This window comes from Penicillium argentinense (genome assembly GCF_028826775.1).
Source record: "Penicillium argentinense strain IBT 30761 chromosome Unknown utg000003l_segment0_segment0, whole genome shotgun sequence".
In the NCBI taxonomy this organism is placed as follows: Eukaryota; Fungi; Ascomycota; class Eurotiomycetes; order Eurotiales; family Aspergillaceae; genus Penicillium; species Penicillium argentinense.
Window position 1 is genome coordinate 2290351 of NW_026622662.1, and position 18485 is coordinate 2308835.

Here is an 18485-nt window from a genome sequence, read left to right on the forward strand (position 1 = left end):
CAGCTCTCGCAACATATCTTCATTCACTCAGCCGATGCCAGTAGTTGCCTGCGGTTGAATACAGTCAACTTCCAGTAACGTGATTCCTAAACGAGTGGGCCACCGAAACGAGTGGGCCACACATCAACAGTACACTTACTATACATAGAGGATATATGGGGGTCAGATTTGCCGCGTAATTTCGCGCGTTATTATGGCGAAACCGCCAAGCCCTCAATACATGACCCATGGAATGGGGGTCAGATTTCTGTATTGACCTTGTAAGAGGGCCGTTTTTACATTCCAATCCCCCCTCCTTCTTCTGCCGGCAGAAAATCAAAAATCAATTCACTATAGAGTCGCTAGCGAGCTTTTGAGAGAAGCTGAGATAGCTGGTAAAGCGAAAGCTTGCCTCTGCACCGTACAAGCTCTAGCTCCTCAACAGCTGCATCCAGAGACAGGCCCTTACCATATCTAGCGTAGATCTCGTCGATGATAACTTTTCGGCGGCAAAACATGACCCTTTCGCGAGAGGAAGGCCGCCAGGTCGCACCATACGATCTCTCTAATGACTGGACAGATGGATTTGCACCTAACCCACATGTCCATTCTCTCCAGACCTCCGGCACAGTCTGTATCGTACGAGAGAGCGAGTAGAGAGACCGAGAGGGGGATAATAAAGAGGAGGGAGTATCGATCCCCTGTGGGAGAAGCTGCTGCTTATCTACAGGAGGCTGCAAAGATGATGCCTCCGATAGACATGCTGCTAGCTGAGAGGACGGTGTGAATGAGTCCGAGTCTGGTGTCCGCGCTTCGATAATAGAGGTATCCATGGCTCGTACGGCAAAGGTAACGTGACCAGAAAGGAGATCATGAAGCTGGCGAGAAATCTTTCTAAGCTGTTCATGGGCCTGATAACCATGAAGATCAACCACCTGATGGATATCCTTCTGGAGGACACTAAGACGGTCGGCAATAATAGGAAGCGTCTGCCGGAGCTGAATCTCCTGAGGGGTCTCCGTACAAAGAAGGGACTGCCGTATTTGCTCTGCAAATGCAGTATAGTCTTCTCGTGCAAAAATAGGGTCATCCCACATTGAATGCCGGGGAAATTGCGCCTGTAGGAGAACCGAGTCCTGGAGGAGGATGATCCGTAGTTGATTCAGTAGCCGGAAAAAGCCTTGGGCTGCCATATCATCTCGGTCTTCCTGTTCCTGACTAGTAGCCCCGCTAGGTGGCTCATTTGTAGGATCGTTGGACTGGAACCAGGCAAGCCACTGATCGATCCATGGCCAGAGAGCTCGTACGAGGGAATCTGGAGGTTGAATTTTTGCTCGAGGAAGATAGTAGTTCCCAATTGCATCAGGCTGGAAACCAGCCATAGAACGAAGGAATTTCCGCGGCAGATGCGTCAGATAGCAGTTAGTTAAGGCATCCTGATTCCATTGACCAGCACGGCGGATCTGGTTCTCTTCCACGCCTTCTAGCTCGGCTTGTTTTGTCCCCTGAGCTCGGCCTGCATGTGTCTTCTTGTCGGTAGAGAGATTGATTGCCTTATAGACCTCATTGGCCCATTTCAGCTGGATTTCGTACGAGATTGGCTTCTCTCGATCTGAGCCCTTGAAGAAGTGGAAATTATACCACTCTGGTCGGCTCCGAAACCGAGGTGGCGACTCCCCTACTATCTGCCAGCGATAAAAGAGATAAAAAGCCGCCTGGCTCATCGTACAAAGGAGAGGATCCTGATGGCGCATTACCCCCATATACTGCAAGCGGCCAAACTGGTTAGTCTTTCCATTATTCATAATCATGATCATTGGCCAACAGGGGGTCGGTCCTTCGTTGGGTAAGGAGATAGTGAACAGGTCAGGAAACTGGAGTTGCCGGCGCGATTCTCCACGAAGGAGCATATTGTGACTGAAAAGGAAATCCACGGCCGTGCGAAGATAGGACTCCTGAGCTTGAGGCTTTCGATGCTTAAGATCTTTTGTTCGCCATCCTTGCCAACAGTATCGTACGAAGTCCTTGATTTTATCCTTGGAATATCCATCCTGCAGGGTGCCTGCAGCTCGGTCAAGATACTGCTCGCGCTTTCGCTCGCTTTCCTTATGTAGTCGGCCAGTCATCAAGGCGGAAACAGCATATCCACGGGGGTTAGGGAAGCTATTCGTACCAATGCTTTTTTGGAACTTCCAGAGGTCCACAATAGCATTGATATATTGAGTGATTGAATTGCTTCCTAGGGTTTGTTCTACCTTTGATCCATCTGGCCGTGTACGATCCTTCTTATATTGAGAGGACCGAAGAGGTCGATTAAGAACCTCAGTGTCAAGAAAGTAGACAAGCTTCTTCTCTGTGACTAGTTCGCCGTCTGGGAAGCCCTGCTTTTTGCAGAAGCTCTGTAGCATCTCGTTTAGCTTCTCGTACGAACTAGAGACAAGGTCACAAGGGTGTTCCTTTACCTGCCATTCCTTATGCTTGTTAACATAAGCCTTGGATGTATTCTTAGGCCGCTGGCTTCGCATGTAGTGTAGGGCTTTGATGCTGTGGAGGTTTAATCGGTCCTGGAGCTCAATCTGCGCTAGCTCCTGGGTCTGTGATGATGGAGGAGAGGAGCAGGGAGTAGAAGGTGATGATAAAGCCATTTTTGATTAGGTTCGAAATAGTGTTCTCTCTTTCTCTCTTTCTCTTGATGATGAGATGCGTATAGGTAGGAGTAATGACAAGAGAGGAAGGAACGCGACGCGGAATTCACACAGTAACCAGCTGCCTTTCTTACCACCCTTCCTACCGCCTATCCCCATCATCCCTAATCCCCCCTCCCCCCCCTCCCTTGATTCATCGTAAGGTACTGTCATAGCCCCGTAAGGGCGCGTACGAAGCTATCCCTGGCTTCAGGATTACTGCCAAGATTTCGCAGGCTCGATCTGCGGTCAGATATCTTGCGCGGGATGGGGGTCAAATGGGTGGGTGCGATCAGATATCTCAGATATCCTGGGGGTCACGTGATATTTCGCGAAATTTCGTGGGTGTGGATACATATGTCTATTTTATCACCCTCTAAAATATTTCTCGTACATGAGAGGTTACTTTTCATCGTACAATAAACATATAATATCTTACGACGAGATAATAAGCCCTGAGCGTTGAAATATAAGGTACTACAAAAATCGTGTTTAGTATGTGGTTTGGGGTGGCCCGTTCAGGGGGGTGGCCCGGTTGGGCGGGGGTTAGTTATGTTAACGCTCCAGCCGATTACTAATAATCACGTTACCCGGTTATTTAACTAACTAGTTGACCGTTATCGGGAACCCCATCTCATCCCGTCACGCATCTCAATCAGTCAGATCATCGCGGACACCAGGGCCGGCATTTCACGTCGTATTCTTGTTCTCGGTCAATAAATTCGTTCTTTATTTCTCTCATGCTGCTTTCACTGATCAACCCTGGCCATAATGTCAGCACTGGGCGATGAATCAGCAGGTCATGTCCCAGAAACTTGGCTAGACTTCCTCCCCATGCAGGCAACGCCTGATTCCATACTCTACGGCAAGAATGGACAACGTGTCTCTTTTCTTCCTAGAGCACGCCTTGGCGGGAGGTTCCTTCTGGCTAAGGAGCCCCTGGAAGGGGGCAACGACGGGGATTTCCTGACATGTTACCGACGCAATCTATTTAGTGTTGCTGGATTGCTTTCGATTGACGAATGGCCGACATGGGCATTGCCATCCGGGATGGTTCGCGATCCTAGCGGACAAGATTCCAAGATCACGGGCTTGTTTGCTCGGCTCAAAGCTGTGGAATCTTGGGATTCGACCGAGGTTACTATCACCTCAGGCGCCAACAGATCGAATGCTACAACTGAAAGGGGTGCGCGGCCAGCTGATATCCCCCTGCTTCCGCCGAGTCGAGATGGAGATGCCTCTGGGACGAGCTCGGAGCATCTCGAGATTCAATTCTCATGGGAGAGACTTCAGTTTCGGTCGGCCACAGCAAACAATGGCAAGCGAAGGAAAGAAATTCGACAGCAATTCAAGGTGATTATCGCAATATTGGGATCGAAGGAAGACGGGACGTGTATTCTCATCGCCGAGCTCGCATCATCCTTTCTGACTGTCCGGGGCCGAAGCCCAAAGAGCTTTGCTGCATCTGAAGCGTCTCAGGTGCCTGGATTGGATTTGTACCAGCCCGAAAACGATGTGACTGGACTGGACATGCATCTTCCTGGCCCTTCGGCTTCAGATTGGACGTCAACTCCAGAAGTCTCGTTTTTCGATCCGTATGCTTCATATATATTCAGCGATCCTTCTCAAGAACTCGTTTATTCCCAAACGATGTGGGACTGGATGAATCCAAGTGTGTCTCTGCTCACAACTTCGACTAGCATTCTGGACACCGAACAACCAATGGAGCAAGAGGCAGACATTGTTTGTGCAGGCTATGAGAGTCAGCACTGTGTTACCGATACCCCAGACTACAGGCAGTTGTCGGGGCATCATCTCATGTCTATGGCCGCACCATGTAGACAAGGTGCCATCGCCGAACTCAACCCAGATGAAGTGTCTTGGGCACCTGGTCTCCACGAAGGCCCTGGACATGGACTTCTTCCCGCAGATTCGGTTTCTATTTCGGCATTTACCCCAGATCATTCCGCCTTACCAGAGCATACATCATCTCCTAGGGGTGCGACTACATCTACTGTGTCCGTCGAAGGACAGACAAGCGATGCCTCTAAGAAGCAGCGCACGGAGCCAAATAGCACCCCAAGAACATCTGGCGAGATCCAATCCCGTTATAAGTACATACCCATCGGCATCAGTGGCTGGCAGCCTCCTATTGAGCCAGTTTACTGGCCACATCCTTGGTCTCATATTGTAAGGGGTTCGGAAGTTATTGGGGATTTGTATCGTACCAAACCATACTACACGCACCTAGAGCACAAACGAGTTAGGGTATAAGAACATAGACTGTTCCACATGATACATTCAACGTGTTACGACGATGACACTTTGTGGCTCGCTCTAATGTAATTTTTTAACAACTGTCAAGATCTACGCACGCCCGCGACAACGAACAAATCTTCGAAACCAAGCCCAGATGCCCAGTCGTTTTCCTGGTAGATCTTCATCGATGCCGCAGCCTTCGCTCATCGACTGAACAAAATCCTCAGTCGTCTTGTCAACAGCAACACATGGTTCCGGCAAGTTCGTTCTTCCCAAGGCGTCCGGCGGCGGTGGAGACGATATTGTAGTGCTCGTTGTATCAGACCCTGGCATCTTTCCTAACAGGGCAGCGACGGCTACACCTGTCAGACTTGAATTGGAGCATGCTTGAAGTTGGAGACCACCGAATTTCGGCCCAGACATCGGGGAAACCCGCTGAAGTTGATCGAGATATTCCTGACTCTTGTTCATGAAGCCTGGGTACTTTTCGATAACAGAACCGAGGCAAGACACTTTCGATACGTCTATGCCAATTACGTCATCTTCTACATCTCGACATAGAACCTGAAGACTTCTCATCGAGTAAGCTGCAACCGCGACATATGCAGCAGCTCTCTCTGTCACTGCTTGGCAGATTTGCCGCACCAGGCAGGTGTCTTCCAGGGACGGCTTGAAAGGAAGACCGAAGGATTCTGCAACGGACTGTGGCAGGTCGACGTCCGCTGCTGTCAGCTCAGATCTTCACAAAACTTAGTTAGCGGCGTACAAACAAAAACTAGACAACGGCTCCTCTTACCTTTCCAGTATTGCACCATGGCGCAGTTCCCAAGTCATGGGTGCTTGAATCAGGTCAGGCAAATGCCCATCAAACAAACCGACAGTGTTGATCGCGTTGACAACTACCTGGCGAACGAGCTCACCGAGAAACAGCCCTCCAACTTGAAGCTCCAACCCGAGTACGTCGGGCCCAAATGGCGACAAAGCGGCTACCCGAGAATCCCACGTCGTTCTTACACGAGGGAGAATTCCTTGCCCTACAACGGAGAGCTCAGCGTCAACGAGAATCTCCAGGTTCTTTCGCGTCGCATCTTCTTGACGGTTTGATCGATGTCTCAGCTTCGAGGCGTTGAAAGCAGTTGCCGGTAGTCGCAGTCCGCCGTTGAACCCGGTCCCTACTATGATACTAAGCTCGGTAGAGGGATCGACGTAGGACAGAGCGAGCAGCGCGCTCACGCTATCATTCAAAATAGCTTCTAACCGGATCTCGAGGCCCTGGTACGATAACGTCAGATTCGATATTGGCGCCAGACAACTGCGAGCCGCGAGGAATTAACACACCATTTCCGCAAATGCCTTGTCCATGCATTTCTTAATCGACTGCCCTTGTAGCTCGTGGCCAACGACAAATCCTTTCCCCATCTCCCGAAGATTTCCATCGCTAAGCTCAAATTGTCTGTTCAGCTCATGTTAGGCATATTCTGACGTCAGCAAAAGGAGCGGGATACGCCTACTCCAGTGGAAAGGACCACACGAGGCCGGCAGGGAGGGCAGCAAGCTCGAAGCCCAGATCAGCCCGCATCAGCTCATATAGAAAGTTCTGGATGTTGGTCGCTATCCAGCTGAAGAATTCCGAGCCCGAGAGCGATTTGACAGTCACTGTGATCGCCCAAGTTTGATGCTTTCGGACTCTGAGCCGGTTTATTGGATTGACTGCGGATGGCTCCAGAGACACGATGGCAGCTCGCATGTTGGACCCTCCAATATCAATGGCTAAGACGTCTCCTTGCTCTTTGCCAGTCGGGAGATGGTCGACGAAGGAAGGTAGCATGGCTAATGAGTCTGGGAGATCCACCTTACTCCTCAACGACCGGGTGAGTTCATATGATTGTTCATAAAGCGTTTCAGCGTCGAGGGCCACCGTGAAGCTTGAAACCACATGGTCGATGAACTGCTGTTTGGTGGTTGATGTCGGGGGCGATGATAGTTTTGCGGGCGCTTCGGCCGGGCTGGACGTGCACTGCATCATGAAGCGGCTGCGGTGAGAACTGAGACGAGTCTGAATTTACCGGCTACCTACATTGTCTGACTGAATGAGGCATGGCTGAAGATGGCGAGCCGCCTTGGGGACGTGTCTTATCTCCCTAAAACTGAGACCGACATCATCAGCATTCTCTCTTGTGCCGTGCAAAATACCATGAGGTGGAACCCGAGTGTGTTTGATCATCTAGTTCACACAAAGTGGAGACGAGAGTACGACAGACCAAACAACGCAACATTTCCTTTGTCCGTACTGTTTTCCCCCAACAAAGCTGCCTTCTTCATGTTTCCATGCCCCACTTGTGCAACGGTGGTACGGCGGGTCATTAGGTTGTAGCCTCGTTGGGGCAAGAGCCTCCTCCGACGGTCCAATCAAAATCCAGTTCCAAGTGATATCTCTCGCTATGGCTCGTTCACCTCATGATCACAGATTTGCAGTCTGTGGGACGGAGGCTGTCGGCAGGGTGACATGAAGAGGAATGGGGAGGCTGCACCTCAGCGCAGGAAAATTACTCATTGCCTCCTAACTTAGCTCTCCCCTGTCCGATTTTGTGAAGCGATAGATAACGTACGGATATCAGTACGCCTGCTCTAGATCAGATCAGAACCACCTTGAAGAAAAACACAATGGCAACCGAATCATCGATCGTCCGCTTCACCAACTGTGTGCTGGCGTGCTGCGGTCAGGCCAAGCGGGAGGACTTGTTCATTGATACCGGCACAGGAAAGATCATCGATGAGAGCGATCCTCGCGTTGATAAGGCCCTGGTCGTGAACTTGAACGGTCGCATCCTCTCGCCGGGCCTATTAGAGGTGCAGCTGAACGGAGCCAAGGGGTTTGACTTCTCGGACGTTCCTGTGGATAACATGGAGTCTTATGCGTCATCATTCCGGAGAACATCCCAAGGAATCCTTGAAATGGGTGTCACGAGCTTCCTTCCAACACTGGTAACTTCTGAAGCTCAAACCTTCAAGATTGTAAGTCGTAATGCCACTCCATCAACCGCAAGACATCTGGACAATCCGTTTCTTGGGATTGAAATTTCTTCTTGTTGAATACTTCCCGTCATGTTATCTTCAGCTGAATTTTATTACAGGCCATGCCTATTGTCCGCCCTAATGGTGCACAACGAGACCACGAGTTAGGGGCGGAGTCCTTAGGGTGTCACTGCGAAGGGCCGTTTCTCAGCCGTGAAAGGAAGGGAGCTCATCCTCCTGACCTTCTCCTGGAGCCCGTCAAGAGAATAGAGAGCATTCTAGGCTTCTATGGAGTCGACAGTCTTGGGGCCCCCATCTCCAAAGAAAATGCTGGTCAACAGATCTCTGCAATCAGAAAGATCACCCTGTCATCCGAGCTTCCGGGGATGTTAGAGACCATTCGCACATTGACGCGGGAGTATGGAATCGTCTGTTCGTTAGGCCACTCGCCGGCTACATACGAGGAAGGCCTCGCTGCCGTGCGGGCTGGTGCCAATATGCTCACACACCTGTACAATGCGATGGAACCTTGCCTGCATCGTAGTCCTGGGCTCGTCGGGCTCATCGGTGCACCAGAGACCGACCTCTCAACTCCGCCAATAGAGAGGCCCTTCTTCGGACTCATCGCTGACGGGGTTCACGTCGCGCCTAGTTGCGCGAGGATGGCTTGGGCGGTGCACAAGAACGGCTGCATTCTCACCACGGACGGCACCGCAGCGACCGGGTTCGATCTTCCAGACGGAACGTTCGAGTGGACACATGGTCGAACGGTTGTCAAGAAGGGCGAGAAACTCTTTCTTGAGGGGACAGATACACTTGCTGGCGGGTAAGTCTACTGCATTAATCATGTCATATGATTGCATAAAATCAGGCAGCATCGAACGAGACTAACACGTAATCGTCTTTTTTTCTCTTCTAGAACAACAACGTTACTACAATGTGTTTCAAACCTTATTCGTTGGACTGGGTGCGAAGCGGCCGAGGCACTACAAACGGTGACAGCTACTCCTGCTCGAATGCTTCGGTGTGAAGACACAAAAGGAACTCTCAAGGTCGGGGCTGACGCTGATCTGGTCGTTTTGTCATGGTCAGAGGGAGAAAAAAACTCACGAGAGCTTCAAGTTGACGAAGTATGGAAATTCGGTAAGAGGTGTTTTACACGAAAAGAGTAACTACGCAGTTTGATCGTGAGTGCTGTCAAGATTTGAATGAGGGGCCCAGAGCCTGTGGACATCTAGAAATTCATGGGCCATTACAATCAGATAGATGACCGTCGAATATGTTGATCGTATTTTTTTCAAGTATCCGTACACATTCTAGTTCTACGTGTCGCTCAGAGTCTTGTTGAGGACAGCAAAGGTTGCCTCCCGCTCGAAACCGGTATCCATGAGGACTTCTGCAAACAAATCCGACGTGGGTATCTATGACATCAAAACAGCGCTCATAAGCTCAGCTGTCTTCGGGACAGAAACATTTGGAAGTACAACGTACCGCATGAGCGACGAGCGTCTCCACTCCTTGCCGCTTTGCATCGCCGACAGCGACAACGAGCAACTGCTGTAGAATGTCTCTCCGAGAAAGTGCCTCTGGTGATGCTGACTGCGAGATAACAGGACATAAAAGAGCAAGGGTTGATGCAGGCAATGCTCGAAGGCTCGGAATATAACGTGCGAGAGGGCACTCTCGAGCAACGAGGGGGAGGAATGCCACGGCGCGACCCGACTCTGCCAGAGTCACGATTAACCCCGGTTGATCCAATATCTGGAGGTTTTCATCCGACATCAAGCTCTCTTCGTTGCTTGAATTGAGGTCCTGGTTGATCAAAGACAAAATCCAGTAGTTTCTTGTTTCTATGGCGGTAGTGTCACGAACCAGCTCCAAAATCTCTCGATGACAACGTATGCTTTGCGTTCGCTCGATGAGGAGATTTTCAGCACCTGGTCGACCTGTCCAAGCTCTTTGAACAAAGCGTTCGTATGTTGAATGAAGATCTCCATTGCGAAATGAAGCGAGTCTGGGTGTGTTCATGTTAAGAGTGAAATCCCAGCCACTCAAAAATTCCCTGCTGTATCAGACATGTTTTTCAAGCGTAAAGGTCATTTTAAATAGTCCGAAGATACTACTCACAGAGATTTGAAAAATCTTAAATTTAAAGGGGAATTGGAGTCTTCCGGAAGGGGAATTCCTGGAGTAGTGGCCAGGATTGGGCATCCGAACTGTATGCGGTCAATCTGATACCTCTGGGTAATATATTTCGCGACTGAAGTGCACAGATCTCGTCCCATAGACAAGCCCCGCCGTTCCGGATGGACCAAAACATCTCCAAGAAATCCTCGTTGGAGATGGGGCCAGTACAGAGCGGAAGCAAAACCATAAATAACTCTGGTACTTGTGTTGCGAATGACGAAACCCTGAAAGTCGACTGGTGGTCTGCTATCAAAGGGTCGTCGCAGATTTTCTGAATAGCATGGAAGGAGAAGAGAATAAAAATCTTCTCTAGGGCTGCTTCCACCCGGATTGTCTTCCGCCGCTTCCTTGAAGAATCTTAGAAGCCATGGCTGGTCCTTCGCTAAATTGAGTTGCTCTACCAGCCATGTCTGGTGATGGTTTCCGTCCGCAGTATTCACTTCTCTGGCCGAGCCAAGTCTTGGGAGACGGCCCGTTGGGGCAATATCGCCCCCTAGCACACGGGCTAGGCAGTGTAGCGCAATCATACTACTGTCGTAGGTACAGAGAAGTGTCCCAAACCAGGTCTTTTCCGCGGGAAAGTCGAAGGGCGAGCTGACCGAGGCTAGTATAAGCCGCTTGGGCCGATTGTTGTCTAAGGCTCCGAGTTTGCAAATTGCGGCGACGTGCTTTGCAAAGGCAACCTGGTATTGGTTGCGCAAGGCATCGGCAACGAATATGATGATCGCATCGGCGTCGTCGATGAGCCTCTCGTGTTCTTCACGAACGCCATGAGACGTGTAGGAAGTGTGCAGTACTTGGCCGAGCCCATAACAAGCCAGTGCAAGACCAAAATTTTGAAAGTAGTCTTCTCCTTTTTGTAAAACAACTGCATTCGAAGTTTCTCGAGCTATCGGCAGAGGGTGACAACTTGTCGTGGTGCTTGCTCCTTCAGACGCTCTATGCATTAGAAGCGGCGAGAGAACTAGGACCGTGCTCGAATCGGACAGGACCTTCGTGAGAGGGATATTGCCTGCGTCATCTCGTATGAGAGTAATTGAATCTTCGTACACACGTGTCGCGAATGTGAGGTGGCTTAGGCGATGAGGTACCATCTGCTCTAATCCTCCGGGATTTAAGGCTCGAGACCAGGAAGTGTGCGCCGCACGTAACCTCATAACACGTTCGGCGCCCTTTCGAATCGAGTCCCATGACAGACCGCCATTTTCCAGAGCGAGAGACAAGGACGCGAATGCCTCCACTTGCAGAGAGAGCGACCGGCAGATGGTGAGGAGATCGCAACCGGCACGGATTCCCATGATGGTGGCCTGACCAACGCCTATGTTAGGTGCGATGGATGTCATTTCGAGACACTCCGAGACGATCACGCCTTCAAACCCCAGCTGTTCTCTCAGAAGTTCCGTAACTATCTTCCTCGAAAAGCATGCATGAAGTAGTCTAGGACCCAGAGATGATATGGCGACGCCGCAAGCCATGATAGCAGGGACATTATTTTTGATAGCCTCTCGAAAGGGTACGAGAACTTTGTGACGAAGTTGCTCTAGCGTTTCAGAGACCACGGGAACTGTGGTTGAGGACTCGTCAAACTTCAGGCTACCGCCGAGAGGGAAGTGTTTGGCAAGAGATGCGACGCCGCCGTCTTTGAGACCTCTGATGAATGCGGTGCCCATTTTTGCGACCTCTTCGGGATCACCTCCGAAAGATCGAGATCCGAAGCCTGGGACGTTCCTGTCGAGTATCACGTCCAGCGCAGGCCCCAAGATCCAATTGATTCCCAGGAAAGACATCTCTCGGGCAGTCATCAAGGCTACCGTATAGGCGCTACTCGTTGATCCTGTGGCAGCAACACCTAGAGATGACGGGAACTGTGTGATCCAATCTGGATCCGAGGCAGATTTGATAAGCCCATTTTCTTGATCCACGGCAATAAGGAGAGGATAGGGATGACGCGCTTCGTGAGCAATGATCTGCAAATCTCGAATTAAAGTGGTTGCTTGTTCGGCAGCTACTCGGAGACCAAATGGTACCAACCGTTAGCGTATTCCGACAAGCTAAATGACAAGTCTACCTCTATGTGCCAAGAGTGCTGACATACAAACCAAGTTCTCGGTGTTCAGAAGGACAGCGCCTAGACGGTAGTCTTCAATCAGAGATTTAATATGAGGTGTGACGGCAGTACCCTCAAAGCCCATAAGGAACACGGATCCCAGGAGTCTGTGATGGCATTTGGTCAGTATCAGGAGACACGAACAGATTTCAAGCTGGAGCACGAACTCTTTCGCTTCATCGTGTCGCGGCCGTTGGCGATGATCTGGCTGCATAGACATGCTAACACACTCTCTTTCACGAGGACGCTAAAACTAGACAGATGATAGAAATACCCTGTGGGGAGGAAGTTAACGGAAATATGCAATATCGGAGTTTCTAAGCCGATTGACATTGAGTAACTATCCGTGCTGTGGAGCGATAGGAGATACTGGGATTAGATAGTGTCGAGGATAGTGGGGTAGCACCCGAAATAGTTTAGTTCCGTTAGTGTCGTGATATCTTCATTTGTACTAGGGGATTCTCGACACTCCGAGATCGGGAGGTTCAACCCCTCACCCTACTCATGTAAGCAAGGACACCCTAACGTGTCCTCGCAGCGTCCGCTCTTTTCTTCTTTTCTTCAATCAATTCATCCTATCTTTTTGGATTGGTTCCCCTTGGTAGATTAGCCCCATTCTTGCATACAATGCCATACTGTATCAGCTAGCTGCGACAGATAGTGTATTTCACTTGCGGGAGGTCACCGCCCGCAAGCGGCCACGTGTGTATTCCCCCAGAAAATGGCCATTCGATGGAATGGAATAACACAACCACAATACAATATTTAAAGATAAAAAACGGTGCTAGTATATAATTAGGGGATTACTAAATTGACCCCCCCCCCCTCTTTGCCTGAATATGCCTGGATTAAAGCACAAATCAGGCACTAAGGCATAAAAGATGTGTCGGAACAGCAGTAGTAGTGGAGACCGGATGGAAGGAGATACTGTAGATCCGATGATTAGTCATGTATTTTTTGAGCCCATCCAAATTGCCAGTTCGGGGCTTTATAACGTAATTCCCGCCCGAGTGGCCCACCCGGCCCTGTGGCCCACTACGCGCTAAGACGCGCTCGTATGACCATCTTCCTTCTTCAAACACTCACCATGCCTCCAAAACGTGCTCAATCCTCGCAAAAATCTATTGAGCAGGAAGGCAGGATCCTTCTAGCTATTAAACACGTTCAAAATGGCTTTACCGACTCTATACGCGATATCGCAGAGCGATTTCGTATACCTCGTACGACCCTTCGCCGCCGACTCGTTGGCCAGCAATTTCGCGGGGATACACGCTCCAGCGGCCATAAATTGACCCAAACAGAAGAGGTTTCGCTTGTGCAGTGGATATTAGATCTAGATGCGCGTGGAGCAGCGCCTAGGCCTTCTACTGTTCGAGATATGGCCAAACTCCTTCTCGCGAAGCGTGGAGATAGTACTATATCTACGGTCGGCAAAAATTGGGCATCAAGCTTCGTTAGTCGCCAGCCAGCCCTTCATACGCGATACTCACGGCGATATAACTATCAACGTGCCAAAAACGAAGATCCGAAGGCCTTACGCGCATAGTTCGCCACCGTTCAACGCGTGATTACCGAACACGGTATACTACGAGAGGATATATATAATTTTGACGAGACTGGCTTCGCTATGGGACTAATAGCTACTGCTAAAGTAGTCACACGCGCTGACTACTATGGCCGCCGCGCGCTATTACAACCGCTTGATATTGGGTGTTTTGCAGTGCTAAAGCGCGCATACGGTCGCATTATTGAGAACCAAGCGCGTATAGGATATAACCACATCGACAAGCTAGATTTTCTAGCAGCATATCCTTATGCGCGCGCGGAGGCCTATAAGCCAGCGATTATTCAAAATAGCTTCGCCGCAGCAGGTCTAGTGCCTATCAACGCAGAGCGAGTGCTTAAAAAGCTAAATATATCGCTTAATACGCCTACACCACCTAGCAGCCGGCCTAGCAGCAGATCTAGCGTTTTCAGCCCAAAAACACCGAAAACCACTAAAAAAGCTTCAGAAACAGGCATCTTCGATCAAGGCCCGCCTCAAACAACGATCAAGAAGCCCTCAAAGCCCGTTAAAATCCGAGCTTGAACAGGTGTTCAAAGGCTATGCAGGCTCTCTTCATAGGGAAATACTTTTAAGGGAGGAAAACGCTACCCTTCGCGCTGCGCTTGAGAAAAAATCAAAAAATCTGCTAAGTCCAGACGCCAGATACCAGATGAAGGCGGATTAACCATTCAAGAGGTTCAGGCGTTGGCTGAGGAGCGAGAAACACCGGCGGATGCTATACAGCACACTGAGCCTACAGAGGCTATTAAGACTCTGCAGGCCGCGCAGAGGGCCCCGCCGAGGTGTAGTGGGTGTAGGGAGATAGGCCATAAGATAAATCAGCGTAGAAATAGCTATATTTAAATTTATACCAGCGTTTTGGTGGTCAAAATCTGTTTTGAAAATATTATAGTGAGCGTGGTGGGCCACAGGGCCGGGTGGGCCACTCGGGCGGGAATTACGTTAGCAATTCAGACCTGTTGATAACGTAACCCACAAGCGAACCGCCCACACAAGCAAACCGCCCACCCATCTCAACCTATAATTTTGATTTGCATATAAAATAACCACAACGCCATTAAATTATTGATATCACTGCTTCGGACATCTATTTATCTTATGCCCTATCCCTCCACAACCACTGCATCTTGGTGGCGCCCGTTGTCGTGGTGTATTAGTCTCATTTGCGACCGGAGCTAGTTCTGGATGAACAGGATCCAGAGATTCAACGGCTTGGTTCGAACTGAATATTACGTCTCTTCCCTCCTGAATTGACATGCCTTCAGTACGGTCGATGCGTTTATTAGACCTCTTGCGTTTTTGTTTCCGAACCTCATTGGCAGCGCGCAAATCCCGGATTTCTTTCTCCAACATCGCTAGCCTTTGAAGCGTGACATGGAAGCCTTTAAGAGTCTGCTCTACCACATGCTTTGTAGGCGTTGGAGGGCTCACGGATCGATATTTGAGTAGAGCTTTGACTGAAAATTCTTGCCGATATAATTGTTTTGTGTTGAGTGGTGTTGTAGGGCTCCACTCACTTGATCGGCTTCCTGGTCGGCTTCCTGGGGGGGTTGGTGTTCGAAGCTGAATATTAAGCTTCGATATAACCCGATCGGGATCAAAGGGTATTAAACCAGCAGATTCGAATGCGCTCTGAATTATTTCCGAGTGATATGAGATCTCGCGAGCGTGCGGGTAGGCGGCAAGGAAATCAAGCTTGTCAATATGGTTGATATTGCATCGAGCTTTTCGCTCAACCAAGCCACCATATGCGCGCTTTAGGTTCGCAAAACACCCGACATCTAGTGGTTGTAGCAAATGAGATGAATGCGCTGGCATGCAAATTGGTATAATATCATGTTCAGCGCAAAGTCGGTCGAATTGAGGTGTCAAATGGCTACCATGACCATCAAGGACTAGAAGACGATATTTACCCTTTGTACGGCTCGCCGTACTCGGAATAAAGAGATCTTTCAGCCAGCGAAGGCCAATAGCATCAGTTGTCCATCCATTATCACTGATTTCGATCCTCCAGTCCGGTCCTACCCCTTTATCTTCGTACCAAGCCTGGTGATGTGTCTTGGATTTGAAGATAAGACAAGGTGGTAATTTGAAGCCCGACGCACCAATACACTCGATAGATGTGACCCATTCACGATTTCCAGGTTGTTTAAGAGATCTCCGACCGTAGTATTCAGCACGGGTGACGACTTTTGCAGTAGCAATAAGACCCATTGCGAAGCCAGTCTCATCAAAGTTATATATATCGTCAGGTTGGATGCCGTTCTCATTAATCGTGCGTTGAACCAAGTCGAACCACTCTCGTATGACCTTTGGATCCTCGCATTTTGCTCGTTGGTAGTTGTACTTTCGAGAGAACCGAGATTTAAGATCATCATGGCGATTAACAAAGTTGTAGACCCAGTTGACGCCAACAGTCTGCGTACAGCGTTCGGCTAATAGAAGATTGGCCATTTCTGCCACCATAGCAGGCCGAGGAGCTGATCCACGTGAATCCATAGAGAGCACCCACTGTAGAAGTGATCTCTCCTCGTCTTCTGTCAATTTATGGTTGTTGGCGCGTGTTTCTGAGCGACTTTGTTGACCGTTGACGCGATCGCGTAGAGTGGACCAGGGGACGTCGAATTGGCGTGCTGCTTTGCGAATAGAGGTAATTTGACCATTTTGAATGGCATGCAGGGCTAATGAGAGTCTGCCCTGCCTATCCTGCGAAAATCGGGCAGAACTAGATCGATTTGGTGGCATGGTGGATGGTTATAAAAGAGAGGTTATAGTACTCAGATCAAAATTGATGGGGTGGGCGGTTCGCTTGTGTGGGCGGTTCGCTTGTGGGTTACGTTATCGTATTGGTGCACCAGAATGACCCACTGGCAGTAATTCCGACTGTATAGTGCATACCTTATGAACCAGGCATCGAAACATCCGAAATAAGTAATTCAGTCTGCTTTCGAATGTATGCGAAATAGGCCTCTCTCTCTGCGTCTCTCTCTCTCTGCGTCTCTCTCTCTGCATCTCTCTCTGTGCATCTCTCTCCCTCTGCAAACCTGATCATCTGTCTCAGTATGGTGGCCCGAATCGATCTTGACCCATACAAAGATGATATTACGAACATGATTCGCCGCGGTGAATCCGATGAGGCTATCTCAACTGCCCTCCTCAATGACCATGGAATCATTGTCTCTGGGCGCACTATTGGCTATCGTCTAGTCGAATGGGGCAGTCGTCGTCCTGTACAGTCTCCCGAAGCTGAAGCGACCGATCGCCTTGTTGTAAAACTCTACAAAATGGCTCTCAACTCAGATGAGGTTCTCCAAGTCCTTGCAAAGAAGGGGAAGGCTATTTCTAGCAGAACTCTTCGGCGGATTCGAAAGCGCGTCGGTATTCGCATCCGGTGTGACGAACCCGCCGAGCGCGCGCGCCAGGTTGATGAACTTCGCGAGATCCTGATTGTGGAGGATGTTGTTAGAGATATCGAAGGGTTTGGACGACGAATACAATATGTGTTCCTTCGGAGCCAGGGTGCCTTCTTCCTCGCGATTTGATATTCGAGGTGTACAGGACACTAAACCCTGAGGCTATTGATCGTCGTCGGTATGATCTTCAACGCCGGCGAGGAGCATAGACCTGCCCTGGACCGAATTGGATCTGGCATCTTGATGGTTATATGAGAGTAAGTTGCCTCTCCATAGTGAATAGGACATTTACTAATACATTTTGCTAGCTTGAGAAATTTGGCTTTGAGATCTACGCTTCTATCGATGGCTACTCTCGTTTCATTGTGCGGATCTATATAGAAGTATCTGCCCGTACTGCTATCAGTGTTCTTCGCCAGTATCTTGATGCTGCCCAGTCGAATGGCTCTATACCCCGAGTACTACGTGTTGATCTTGGTACAGAGACAGTTCAACTTGGTGATACCTATCTCCTCCTTCGGCGATCTGCGAATAATCTCCCCGGTTATCGTACGACAGTCCAACTTGGAGACTGCTTCTTCTACGGTCGGAGTGTTGAAAATCAGCCAATTGAAGCCTGGTGGGGACAACTCGCAACATCGAGTCTCTTCCTCTACTACGAGTACTTGCATAAGCTCCAGAAAGAAGGACATTTTTCAAGAGATTACATTCCGGAGCAGGTTTCTCTTCTTGCTATCTATATGCCTATTCTACGGTCACGAATTCATTCTTACGTTAATACCTACAACATCTATCCTATTCGAGCCTAGCCTAATCGGCCAACTGTGGTACCAGGGAAGCCAGTCATGAATTACTATCATGCTAATGCTAATATAGAAGACCACAGGCAGCAATTTGAGCAAAGTACTTTAGAGACTCCAAGAAGATATTTCTGAGTGGGATCCTTCCGAATTTCTTCCATCAGCAACATTTACTTGGTGTTATCACTAGCTTCAAGAAATTGGGCAGCAGCTCGCTAGCGAGGGCTTCAACCCAGAAGACCCTCTTACTCAGCTTCGTGGTGATCGTTATCAGCCGTACCGAGTGGTATACGAAGAGCTTCGACGTCGTGCGATTCGCCATTTCGAATCGGGTGCACAGCCTAGGCTAGATATATGCCCAAAACCTTATAGTGCATATTCTTGGTCTCCAGATACCGAGACTACCGAGACCTAAGTAATAATTCACAAGGTAAGTGTAGATCTTTCCTGTTACAGTACCAAGAGTGCTAATCA

The 18485-nt window shown here is 49.5% G+C and overlaps 7 protein-coding genes across 7 annotated transcripts; 4 read left to right on the forward strand and 3 right to left on the reverse strand.

The window, feature by feature from the left end:
- Positions 1–341: 341 nt before the first annotated feature.
- N7532_002946 (short-chain dehydrogenase) lies at positions 342–2624 on the reverse strand (the record flags this gene model as incomplete). Its single annotated transcript, XM_056615440.1, has 1 exon — positions 342–2624. The coding sequence occupies one exon, from the start codon at positions 2622–2624 to the stop codon at positions 342–344; it is 2283 nt and encodes a 760-aa protein (XP_056478412.1).
- An 810-nt stretch (positions 2625–3434) lies between these two features.
- N7532_002947 (uncharacterized protein) lies at positions 3435–4937 on the forward strand (the record flags this gene model as incomplete). Its single annotated transcript, XM_056615441.1, has 1 exon — positions 3435–4937. The coding sequence occupies one exon, from the start codon at positions 3435–3437 to the stop codon at positions 4935–4937; it is 1503 nt and encodes a 500-aa protein (XP_056478413.1).
- Positions 4938–5030: 93 nt separating this feature from the next.
- On the reverse strand, positions 5031–6948 carry N7532_002948 (hexokinase family protein; the record flags this gene model as incomplete). The annotated part of the gene is made up of 4 exons (XM_056615442.1): positions 5031–5661; positions 5719–6194; positions 6261–6375; positions 6434–6948. 4 exons carry the CDS (start codon positions 6946–6948, stop codon positions 5031–5033), a joined length of 1737 nt encoding a protein of 578 aa, XP_056478414.1.
- Positions 6949–7586: 638 nt separating this feature from the next.
- On the forward strand, positions 7587–9109 carry N7532_002949 (N-acetylglucosamine-6-phosphate deacetylase; the record flags this gene model as incomplete). Its single annotated transcript, XM_056615443.1, has 3 exons — positions 7587–7937; positions 8057–8763; positions 8857–9109. The coding sequence occupies 3 exons, from the start codon at positions 7587–7589 to the stop codon at positions 9107–9109; spliced, it is 1311 nt and encodes a 436-aa protein (XP_056478415.1).
- Positions 9110–9259: 150 nt separating this feature from the next.
- Positions 9260–12316, reverse strand: N7532_002950 (glycoside hydrolase family 3 protein; the record flags this gene model as incomplete). The annotated part of the gene is made up of 5 exons (XM_056615444.1): positions 9260–9358; positions 9429–9735; positions 9810–9951; positions 10450–12129; positions 12220–12316. The coding sequence occupies 5 exons, from the start codon at positions 12314–12316 to the stop codon at positions 9260–9262; spliced, it is 2325 nt and encodes a 774-aa protein (XP_056478416.1).
- A 4544-nt stretch (positions 12317–16860) lies between these two features.
- Positions 16861–17340, forward strand: N7532_002951 (uncharacterized protein; the record flags this gene model as incomplete). The annotated part of the gene is made up of 1 exon (XM_056615445.1): positions 16861–17340. One exon carries the CDS (start codon positions 16861–16863, stop codon positions 17338–17340), a length of 480 nt encoding a protein of 159 aa, XP_056478417.1.
- Positions 17341–17391: 51 nt separating this feature from the next.
- N7532_002952 (uncharacterized protein) lies at positions 17392–18020 on the forward strand (the record flags this gene model as incomplete). Its single annotated transcript, XM_056615446.1, has 2 exons — positions 17392–17457; positions 17520–18020. 2 exons carry the CDS (start codon positions 17392–17394, stop codon positions 18018–18020), a joined length of 567 nt encoding a protein of 188 aa, XP_056478418.1.
- Between the last annotated feature and the right edge of the window lie 465 nt (positions 18021–18485).